This window comes from Pristis pectinata, chromosome 34, assembly GCF_009764475.1.
Source record: "Pristis pectinata isolate sPriPec2 chromosome 34, sPriPec2.1.pri, whole genome shotgun sequence".
Taxonomy (NCBI): domain Eukaryota; kingdom Metazoa; phylum Chordata; class Chondrichthyes; order Rhinopristiformes; family Pristidae; genus Pristis; species Pristis pectinata.
Window position 1 is genome coordinate 16,467,562 of NC_067438.1, and position 12,232 is coordinate 16,479,793.

Here is a 12,232-nt window from a genome sequence, read left to right on the forward strand (position 1 = left end):
GACTTGGAAACAGGGAGAGGGGGAAACAGGGGTAAATGAGGGAGGAGAGACCCAGGAGACTCCATTCACCTTTTATTTCACACTTCCCACATTTATATTTACACCGGTTTTATTTCCGGGCTCATTGGGGTTTTAACAAAGCGGAATCTGGCGATTAAATGAGACCCAATCAGCGCCAACCTGCCATCCATGGGGTCTCTGCCCCACAGACCCTGACCCTGCTCCTGACGCCAGTCCCGGGACCCGACCCATTCACAGATCCGGAGCAGATTCTCAGCCACTGGTTTTCATCCCAAGTCCAGAAGAAAGGATAAAGTTTCTCAGTGAATTTATTCCCAGTGAAGGTGTGGAGATGGGACTTGGTGTCCGCGCTGTAAAATGAAACTGTCCCGTACTCGTAACTGAGACAAACTCCCACCCTCCGGTGGACGGGATCAGCAGGGATATGGGATCGAGGGGAGGTGTTCACATAAATCCTGCCACCTCCCCACCTCCGCTCGATGGTCCAGAATCCGTTCTCCGGTCTCAGTTCGACCCGTCTCTTCCTCTCCACAGACCCTGCGGCGACCCCCAGACCCCAGCCCCGATTCCCTGCCACCTCCACCTCCCAGTAATGTCTCCCTGATGTGAATCCCTCTGATCCCAGCGCACAGGCCCGGGCTGCGAACCTCTTCCCGGTGTTGGGGAGATCCCTCGGGGTTTCGGTCCGTCTCACTCCCTTCCGATCCTCAGACACCTTGAGCAGCGGATGCGCCGTTTCCACATCCAGGGTCACGGAGACTGGGGGGAGAGAAGCAGAGAATCAACGAGTCCCCGGGGGTCGGGGTGAGACTCAGGCAGCACAGCCCTGGGGACAAGCGGGTGGACAACGGGAACCTCTCCCAGGGTTTCACCGCCCTACATTCAGTGGACAACTAGATCCTTTCCTGGGGTTTCACCGCCCAACTCCCAAGAAGACAATCCCAGGAATGAAAGGCTTCAGGTATGAGGAGTGTTTGATGTCTCTGGGCCTGTTCTCGATGGAGTTCAGAGGGATGAGGGGTGGGGGGGGGGATCTCATTGAAACCTACCGGACACTGCAGGGCCTGGATAGAGTGGACGTGGAGAGGGTGTTTCCATCAGTGGGAGAGTCTGGGATCCGAGGGCACAGCCTCAGAATAAAGGGACGTCCTTTTAAAACTGAGAAGAGGAGGAATTTCTTCAGCCAGAGGCTGGTGAATTTGTGGAATTCGTTGCCGCTGAGGGCTGTGGAGGCCAAGTCATTGGGTGTATTTAAGGCAGAGATTGATAGGTTCTTGATTGGTGTGGGGGGGGGGGGTGTTAAGGGTTACGGGAGAAGGCAGGAGAGTGGGTTTAAAAAAAAACAGCCATGATTGAATAGTGGAGCAGGCTCGATGGGCTGAATGGCCTAATTCTGCTCCTACGTCTATGGTCTACTGGTACTTCCTGTTCAACTGGCAGTTAACAATAGAGGTCACAGCATTTGATCTAATTTCTGTCAGAAAGGACAACAACACAAGAAATAGAAGCAGTGGGACATTTGTCCCTCACCTGCTTCACCCTTCAGTAAGATCATGCTTGATCTTTTACCTCAGCACCACTTTCCTGTATTAACCCAAACCCAACTCAGAGACAGAGGGCACCGAACAGGCCCTTCGGCCCAACTCGTCCATGCCGACCAAGGTGCCTTCCTGAGTTCGTCCCATTTGCCTGCATTTGGCCCATATCCCTTGAAACCTTTCCTTTCCATAGACCTGTCCAAATGTCTTTTAAACATTGTAGTTGTACCCACCTCTGCCACTTCCTCTGGCAGATCGTTCCATATATTCATCACCGTGTGTGTGGAAAGATTTGCCTCTCAGCTCCCCCAAACATCTTTGCCCACTCACCTCACCCAGTACCACATGCTGTAAAATGGTTCAATAATCTGGGTGGCACCTTATCAAAGGCCGTCTGAAAATCCAAATACCCCACATCCAGTGGTTCCCCTGATCTGTTCTGCCAGCTCCAAGTTCAAAAAACTCAGACAGGTTTGTCAGACATGATTTCCCTTTCACAATCCACAAGGACCCTGCACAAACTTATCATCATTTTCTCATTGCACTGTTACCACTTCCCTGGTAACGAATTCTTCCATTTTCCTTCTCCTGGTGACAAGTGAACAACTTCCTGATTTCTTGCTCCCTCTTTTCTTCAAGTGTGGGTCACATTTACCACCTTCCAATCTGTGGGAACCATCCTGTGATCTGTGGAATTCTGCCGGTGACAGCCAGCACATCCATCCCACCTTCAACACCTGGCATCAGGAATGTCCGTTACACGTTGACGAACCGTCACATGCACAAACTACAACTGGGAGATGACCCCGTGTTTGGGAGAATTACAACAGGAAGTGCCCGGTCACATTTCCAAAAGGAAACAGCAGCAAACCTTCCAAAACGAGCAGAAACTTTCTCTTGCAATTTATCCATAAACTCAGGCACAAACCAGCCCTCTGCAGGGTCGCGCTGGGCAGGGCACCAGTGTAACTGGGGAGAGATGTCAGAATGCCACAGTACAGAGGGATCTGGGGTCCTTGTACATGAACCACGGAAAGCTGGCCTGCAGGTACAACTGGTGAGCAGGAAAGGAAATGGAATGAAGGCCTTCACTGCAGAGGGGCGGAGGAGGGCAGTCTGGGTACAAGTGTACAGGGCGTCAGTGAGACCAGAGCTGGAGGGATATACAATAAAACTCCAATAATCTGCCATCCGATAGTTGGGAAATCCCGAGGGTTCAACACTTGGCTCACTGAGGGCTGGTTCCTGCGCTCCCTTTAACACACCAGAGCCCCAGTTGTTGTTCTTTCTTTAAACTCACTGGAATAACATCCAATAGTGCAGAAAGTCTGGCGCCACCAAAGTCCCGAGTGTGCCGGATTAACGGAGTTTCACTGCACTTGTACTGAGGCAGCTCAGGGAAGGTTCGCAATGTTGATCCTGGGGGTGAAGGGGTTGTTGTTTGAGGAAAGATTGGCCAGGTTGGGCCGATACTGATGTTTACAAGAATGACAGGTGATCTCATTGGAACATGTAAGATCCTGAGGGGGAATCGATGGGGAGGAAACTGAGGATGTTTCCTCCAGCTGGTGTATCTAGAACTGGGGGGTATGGTTTCAGGGTACAGAGCTGTCAGGACGCTTCTCATTGTGGTGGTCACCCAATTTAAGATGGAGCTGAGGGGGGTATTTCTTTCTCCAGAAAATCATAGCTCTTTGGAATTCTCTATCCCAGAGAGGTGGAGGCTACGTCATTGAATATATTCAAAGCCAAGGTAGCACTTTGAGTCACTGAATATATTCAAGGTCAAGGAATAGATTTGGTGTATAGAGGAGACAAGGGTTATGGGGAACAGGCAGGAAAGTCGCAAGATTAGATCCTTGGAGACATCAGGGGCACTAAAGCAGGCATGTGAAGGCAATCCACTATGAGTGTAGTCAAATGTAATAATGAGGCATGATTAACACCTCTTTGAAGTTTAATCAATGGTTTAACTTCACAATGAGGCAGCAGTGTAAATTAAAAAAGACATTGCCCAGAAATTGGATACATTTGCTCATGTTTTGATGCACAACCATTCATGAAAGTGTTTTTCTGCAGGTTGTTTGGTGAGGATCGAGGGAACTCTCTCTCTGTTCTGTCTGGGGAGAGAGGATGAGAGCAGACGTGCTGGAAATGGAGGAAATGTGTGTGAGGGTTTATGAAGAGGGCATAAGGGGGCTTCAGAGGGATGTGGAGAGGTCACACAATTGGCCAAATATCTGTCAGATAGAGTAGAGAAAGGCAAGATGTTAAATTGTCCATTTTGGAAGGAAATAAAAAGAGCACATTATTCAGTATTCTGGTCCAGTCACGATTCTTCAGATAATGAAGCAGTTTGTGTTTGCCTGCAGCAAGACCTGGTCACCAGTCAGGCTTTCGACCGATAAACAACAAATAACGTGGTCAAGTGGCTAGTGGCCAGTGGCCATGTCTAGCAGTGGAGCCTGGCCACCTCCCCTTGATGTTCAATGGCATTAACCCTGACAAAACCTGCACCAACAACATCCAGGTGGCACCACTGGTCAGAAACGTAACCGGCCCCATCACTGAAACACCATCGCAACCAGAGCAGGTTCGGGGCCGAGTATTCTATGACAGGTAACTCATCCCCGGCTCCCCAAAGCCTTTCTACTTCCTACAGGTAACACCAGGCCTCTGATGGAAGACTCCCCACTTGCCTGGGTTAATGCAGCTCAAACAAACTCAGCAGCTCAGTCTCACCCAAGACAGATCAGCCCATCCGAAGGGCAACGACTTACTCTCCAAAATGTCACCCCCACCAGTGATGCACCAGGGGCTGTAAGGTGTACAATCTGCAGCACGTACTGTATCAATGTGGCAAGGCATCTTCAACGCACCTCCCAGACCTCTGACCTGTGCCCTGTGCCACCTGGAATCACGAGGGCAGCAGGTGCATGGGAGTAAGTTCTCCCAAAGTCCCTCCATCCTCACTTGGAAAGCCATCTCTTCTTTCAGTGTTGCTGAGCCTAAATCCTGGAACTCCCTCCCCAACAGGTGTGGGAGCAGCTTCACCACACAGACTGCAGCGGTTCAAGGAGGCAGCACTCATGGACAGTAATTGCCAGCATTCCTAGTGACACCGACAGCCCACGAATACTGAGCGTGAGCACTTCAGTCACAAGGTTTCAAGCCCTACTGCTCTCATTATTGTTATACCTCATGTGGGAGGCAAATGTATTTCGCAGAAAGCGTCGGATCCCAAAACACCAATGAAACAATGTGATAGAATCACACAGATGTTCTGATACAGGAGGCCAGTCAGCCCATTGCATTCATGCTGGCTCTCTGGAGAGCAATCCAATCAGTCCCACTTCCCTGCTGTGGAACCCAAGCACTGTTCTGACACAACTCAATGTGATCAAAGGAAATGCAGTTCATTCGGTCTTGGTTATGGACTTTTATCAAAAGATCATTTTTTGATTGCTGGCTTTATTCTTCTGAGAGTTGTTAGAGTTTCCGATGTAATTCATCAGACTTGAGTTTATTTTGTTTTACTGGAAATTGCAACAGTGAATCACTGTATCACAGAAAACGTACAATGTGGGAGGAGGCCATTTGGCCCTATGCAGAAAACAGCTGCCCAGTCCAATCTACCCACAGTTGCGCAGGTCAAGTCTCTTCAAATAAACACTCAAGTGCTGTTTAAGTGTGATGAAGACACTGCCTCTCCCACCCTGTCAGGCAGTGAACTCCAGACACACAACCTCTGGGTGAAAACATTTTCCCTCATCTTCCCTCTAATCCTTCAACCAAATAGTTTAAATCCTGTTCCCTGGTTTTTGACCCCCTCTGCTGAGAGCAACAGGTCTTTCCCACTGATTTATCTGAGTCCATCTAAATTTTACACACCTCAATTAAAGACACTCCTCAGGCTATTGTGTTGCAAAGAAAACAACCCCAGGCTTTCAATCTTTCCCCACAGTCCCATTTCCCAGTTCTGCTAATATCCCCATAAGTCTCCTCTTCACCATCCTGGTGTTTACACCACATCATTCTGCAACGTGCTGACCAGGACTGGTTGGGCCGAAGGTCCTGTATCCCTGCTCTTTGCTCTATGACTGTAAACAGTACTCCTGTGCTGGTCGAACTAGTGTTGCACACCATTTTGGAATAATCTCCCTGATTTTGATTCCATGCCTCGGCAAAAAACAGAAAGCATCCCTCGGCAGAGAGGAGGACAACAGAAGGAGTGTGGAAAGTCTGTTGTACGTGACGAGCTGTTAGTTTTACTCCTGACAGACTGAGCAGCAAATAAAGGGAGGGGGTCTCCAGCTGAGCGGCCATTTAGAGAAGGTTGCTTTGAGGTGGAAGAGGTGCTGGTGGGTTAAAGTGCAGGCTTGGTGAGGAGGGCAAGCAACGTTAAGGGAAGACAAGAAAGGTTTTTCTTTTTTCTTATGTCTGCAAGTTTCTAACTCTAAAGTGGGTAATAATTGCAGTCAGTGGAGAGGTGTACTCTTCTTGTGAGATGTGGGAGATCAGGGAGTGGTCAAGTGTCCCTGACAATGATGTCCACAGGAAATGTGTCCAGCTGCGGCTCCTCCCAGACGCCATGGATCAGTTAGAGCAACAGTTGAACTCACTGAGGAGCAGACAGGAGGCAGAGAGCGTTATAGGCAGGAGTTCAGGGAGGTGGTCACATCAAAGGTTCAGAGAGATAGATGGGCCTGAATAGGGAGGGTGAGCAGCCAGGCGTGGTGGTCCATATTGGTACTAACATCAGCAGGAAGAGAGACGAGGTCCAGCGAAGAGAATTTAGGGAGTTTGGTAGAAGTTATAAAACAGGACCATGAGGGATGTAATTGCAGGATTACTCCTTCAGCCACATGCTCGTGAGGCAAAAATGGGAAGGAAGTACTGTTGAATTTGTGGCTAACCAGCTGTTGCAGGAGGGAGGGCCTCAGGCACATGGATCATTGGGCTCTTCCGGGGCAGGTGGGATGTGTACAAAGAGGACAGGTTGCACTTAAACTGGAGAGTATCAACATCCTTCCAGGGAGGTTTGCTGGTGATACGTGGGAGGGTTTAAACTAGCATGGCAGCGGGGTGGGAATCAGAGCAGTAGGTCAGCTAGTGCAGGGACTGAGAGGAAGGCAGAGGTTAGCTCAAGTTATTCTGAAAGGAAGGACAGACAGGTCCAGGTTAATGAACACGGTGGGGCTGATGGGGTGAAGGGTGTTTATATCAATGTGAGTATTATGGGTAAGGCGGATGAACTTAGAGCCTGGATTAGTGCATGGAACTATGATGTTGTAGCCACTACAGAGATTTGATTGAGAGAAGCAGGACTGGCAGCTCAACATTCCAGGATTCAGATGTTTCAGACACGATAGAGAGGGATGTAAATGAGGTGGGGAGGTTACATTACTGATCAGGGAGAATGTCACAGCGACACTTAGAGACGACATCCTGGAGGACTCATCCACTGAAGCAATGTGGGTGGAGCTCAGGAATAAGAAAGGTGCAATCACTCTGATGGGGTTACACTGCAGGCCTCCCAACAGCCAGCAGGGGAGAGGGGAACAGATATGTCAGCAGATTATGGAAGGATGTAAAATCAACAGGGCAGTTGTAGTGGGTGACTTTAATTTCCCCAATATTGATTGGAACTCCCTTGGTGCCAGAGGCTGCTTCGTTACCCACCTAACAAATTCTGCTCCATCACAGCCTCTGGCACTAAGGGAGACCCAATCAATGTTGAGGAAATTAAAGTCACCCTCTACAACTCTTATCATAGGGTTTCTAGAAACAGCATGGAGATAGTCCAATGAGGGAAAGGGCCAGACGAGACCTTGTATTGGGAAATGAGCCTGCCTGGTGATCGGAGTTTCAATGGGAGAGCATTAAGTTGTCAGATGGTTATGGATAAGGATAAGACTGGATATTGGGGAAAGGTACTAAATTGGGGGAAGGCTAATTACAACAACAGTAGATGAGCTGGGGACAGTAAATCGGGAGCAGCTGTAATTGGGAAAGTCCACATCTGACATGTGGGAGATATTTAAAGGCCAGCTGGTCAGAATTCAGGAGCAACATTGTTCCTGTGAGGAAGAAAGACAGGAATAGCAAGGTTCAGGAAGCTTGGATAATGAGAGATGTTGCTAATTTAGTTCCAAAGAAACAGGAAACATATGTCAGGTTTAGGAAGCTGAAATTGGACAAGGCCTTTGAGGAATATAAAGGAAGCAGGAGAGAAATTAAACAGGGAATCAGGAGGCTAAAAGGGGCAATGGAATGTCCTTGATGAGTAGGATTAAAGAGAATCCCAAGGCAATTTAGACATAAATTGGAAAGAAAAGGGTATGTGGGGACAGGGTAGGATCACTCAAGGACAAAGGAGGGAATTGATGCCTTGAGCCAGAGGAAGTGGGCAAGGTATTAAGTGAGGTGCAGGTAAGAGAGGAGGGGGAGGTGCCTTCTTGATGAAAGAGGACACAACAACAGTCTTTAGAGGATATTCTTGGGGATCATCCAGTGAGGCCATGTGGGTAGAACTTAGAAACAAGAAGGGGATGGTCACTCTGATGGGATTGTAATATAGGCCCCCCAATAGTCAGCGGGAATTGGTGGAACAGATATGAAGACAGATTGCAGCTAGTTGTAAACATAATAGGGTTGTATTAGTGGGAGATTTTAACTTCCCTAATATTGACTGGACCAACCATATTTTAAAAGGCTTGGACAAAGTGGAATTTGTAAATGTGTCTAAGAAAGCATCCTTTATCAATATATAGAGGGACCTACCAGACAGAGTGTAACACTGGACCTCCTGCTGGGGAATGATGCAGGGCAAGTGGCGGAAGTGTCTGTCGGTGAGCACTTTGGGTCCAGTGACCATAATTCTATTAGTTTTAAAATAGTTATGGAGAAGGATTCGACCAGTTCTCAGCTGAGAGTCCTGAACTGGGGCAGAGGAAATTTTGGAGCCATTACATGGGATCTTGCAGTGACTGGGCGAGATTGTTTGCAGGGAAAGGAGTGTCTACCAAGTAGGAGGCCTTTAAAAGTGTGATGTCAAGAGTTCAGGGCCTGCAAGTTCCTGTTAGGGTGAAGGGCAAGGCTGGCAGGTTCAGGAACCCTGGTTGATGAGAGATATTGAGGCTCTGGTTAAGAAAAAGAAGGAGGTATACACTGTACAAAGGCAATTGAGAAATAGTGAATCTCTTGATGACTACAAGAAGTGTAGGAGTGCACTTAAGAGAAGAATTAGGAGGGCAAAAAAAGGTTCTGAGTGGGATCTGGCAGGCAAGGTGAGGCAAAATCCCAAGAGGTTCTATAGGTATATTAAGAGTGGCAAGGGAGAGAATAGGTCCCTTTAAAGATCAGCATGGCCGTCCTTGTGTGGAGCCAAAGGAAATTGGGGAGATTTTTAATGCCTATTTCTCTTCAGTTTTTACTGTTGAGAAAATGATGGAAGCTGAGGAATTGGGAGAAGTGAGTGGATTTGTCTTGGAACACACAGAAATTAGCAGGCAGGAGGTACTGGGGGCCTAAAGTGCATTAAGGTGGATAAACCCCTCGGGCCTGATGTGATGCATTCTCCGACCTTGTGGGAAGCTGAAGAAGGAATTGTGGAGGCTCTTGAAGAGATTTTTGCTTCATCTCTCGCCACAGGTGAGGTTCCAGAGGACTGGAGAGTGGCTAATGCGGTACCATTGTTCAAAAATGGTAGCAAAAACAAGCCAGGAAAGGACAGGCCGGTGAGTCTGACATTGGTGGTGGGTAAATTGCTGGAAGGGATTCAGAGGGCTAGGATCTACCAGCATTTGGAGTCGCAGAGTCTGATTCTGCACAGTCAGCATGGCTTTGTGTGTGGGAAGTCGTGTCTGACAAATCTCTTGGAGTTCTTTGAGAGGTAACTGAGAGAGATGAGGATGGGAAGTGCATGTTGTCCTTATGGACTTTAGCAAGGCCTTTGACAAGGTCCCACATGGCAGGCTGGTCTGGAAGGTTAGATCGCAGGGGATCCAGGGCGAGACAGTGGATTGGGTTCATAATGGGCTCAGTGGTATGTAACAGAGGGTGATGGTCGAGCGTTGTTTCTCGGACTGCAGGTCTGTGTCTAGTGGTAAGCCACAGGGGTCGAAGCTGCCTTTTGTTTGCAATTTATATAAACAATTTGGATGTGAATGTATAAGGCAGAGAAATGGCAGATGGAGTTTAATCCAGACAACTGTGAGGTGTTGCATTTTGGGAGGGTTAACATAAGAAGAAACTCTACAGGAAATGACAGGACCCTTAGGAGCATTGATATACAGAGGATCCTGGGGTGCAAGTCCATAGCTCCCTGCAAGTGGCAACACAAGTAGATGGGGTGATAAAGGCGGCGTACGGCATACTTGCCTTCGTCAGTCAGGGTGTTGAGTATCAAAGTCAGGAAGTCATGTTGCAGCTTTGGTTCGGCCACATTTGTAGTACTGTGTGCAGTTCTGGTCGCTGCATTACAGGAAGGATCTGGAGGCTTTGGAGGAGTTGCAGAACAGGTTCACCAGGATGTTGCCTCGATTAATGAGTATGAGCTATGAAGGAGAGGTTGGACAAACTTGGATTGTTTTCCCTGCAGCGTTAGAGGCTGAGGGGTAACCTGACAGAGGTGTATAAAATTATGAGAGACACAGACAGGGTAGGTAGTCAGTCTTTTACCCTCAGGGTGGAAATGTCAAGTACAGGAGAGCAAAGGTTTAAGGTGAGAGGGGGAAAGTTTAAAGGAGATTTACAAGATGTTTTTTATTTATACAGAGAGTGATAGGTGCCTGGAATGCACTGCCGGGGAAGTGGTGGAAACAGACCCGATAGTAATATTTAAGAGACATTCAGACGGACACATGAACAGGCGGGGAACGGAAGGATATGGCAGTGTGCAGGTCGATGGGATTAATTTAAGTTGGTTTGGCTGGCACAGACATTGCAGGCAGAAGGGCCTATTCCTGCTGTACTGCTCCATGTCCCAGGCTCTGCCATTTTAACCATCTTTTTCACTTCTCTGCCACCTTTTAGAACCTGTGGATATACACTCCGACATACTTCCGTTCCTCCACACACTCAATGTCCTGCCACTTCCTAAATATTCCTCTGCCTTTTGCACCTCCCCAACTGTACCACCTCACCCTCTTCCCGATTAAATTCTTTTCACCGTGTTTCTACCCATCAGTATCTTTTTGCAGTTTGAAGTTTTCTTCCTTACTGCCAACCACACGGCAAGTTGTACAGTTTGGTCTAAATCATTCATACATCATAAGGGACCAAGTATTGAACCTTGTCAAACTCTACAGGCAACAGCAGCCTCATCACAAAAACATCCACCAACCATTGCCCTTGGCTTCCTGCCAAGAATTTCAGTCCACTTTTCCACTTTTCCTTGGATCTCTTGGCTTTTACTTTGTGACCAGCCTGCAATGTTGGATCTTGCTCAAAGACCTGCTGAAACCTATGTAGATTATATCAAGTACACCGCCCTCATCAGCCCTCTTTGTTATTTCCCCTGAAAGTCTGGTCATTATTCAGACATGTAGTTCTTGTTACAAATCCATACTGACTGTTTCTGTGCCTTTTTAATGAAGGTTTACACTGGCCCTCAGAGTGGGTTCCAATAATTTGCCCACCACCGAGGTTAAACCAACTGGCCTGTAATTATAAGGTTTATCACATCTTGCCTTTTTAAACAACAGGAGAATATTTACCATCCTCTGGCACCACTTCTGTAACCAGGGAGGATTGAGAAATGATGGGCTGAGGCTCTGCCATTTCCTCCCTTGTTTCTTTCAACAGCCTGGAAGATATTTCATCAGGCTGGAGATTTATCCACATTTATGCATTAAACCCTCCTCCTCTAATGTCGAACCATCTAATGCTTCACCCTCTTTTAACTACAAGATCAGCAACACTCCCCTATTTTGTGAAGCCATCCACACATATTCATTAAAAACCTTACCCACATCCTCCACCTTCACACACGTTATCTCTTTGGTCCCTAATGGGCCTCCTCCTGTTCTTTATGTACATGAAACACTGCACTTCCTTTGATTTTACTTGCCTGATATTTTTTCCAAATCCACTCTTTGCAGCTGTATAAAACTCTGGTCAGTCCGCACTTATGTGTAGTTCTGGTCGTCCCGTTACAGGAGGGGTGCAGGGGCTTTGGAGAGGGTGCAGAAGAGGTTCACCAGGACGCTGCCCGGATTAGAGGGCAGGAGCTATCAGGAGAGGCCGGACAGACTTGGGTTGTTTTCTCTGGAGCAGTGGAGGCTGAGGGGAGACCTGATAGAGGTTTGAGGGTCACAGGTAGAGTAGATAGCCAGTATCTCCCCCCCCCCCCAGCATAGAAATGACCAATACCACAGGGCGTGGCTTTAAGGTGAGACGGGAAAGTTCACAGGAGATGTGTGGGGCAGGTTTTGTTTTTACACAGAGAGCGGTGGGGGCCTAGAATGTGCTGCTGGGGGTGGGGGTGGAGGCAGTTATGATGGAGGGGTTTGAGAGGCTGTCAGACAGGCACAGGGATGTGCGAGGAGAAGGGATGATGAGATATCTTTATTAGTCACACGTACATTGAAATACACAGTGAAATGCATCTTTTGCGTAGAGTGTTCTGGTAGAGGTGTATAAGATGATGAGAGGCATTGATCCTGTGGATA

At 48.0% G+C, this 12,232-nt stretch overlaps 1 protein-coding gene across 1 annotated transcript in view; it reads right to left on the minus strand.

Annotated features, from left to right (window-relative positions):
- Window positions 1–12,232, minus strand: part of LOC127585983 (butyrophilin subfamily 3 member A3-like) — a 511,579-nt gene that overhangs the window by 491,208 nt on the left and 8,139 nt on the right. The window contains exon 7 of the mRNA XM_052043741.1: window positions 70–780. Coding sequence (XP_051899701.1) covers window positions 170–780 — 611 coding nt within the window. The 3' untranslated portion in view covers window positions 70–169. The remainder of the gene's footprint in view (window positions 1–69; window positions 781–12,232) is intronic.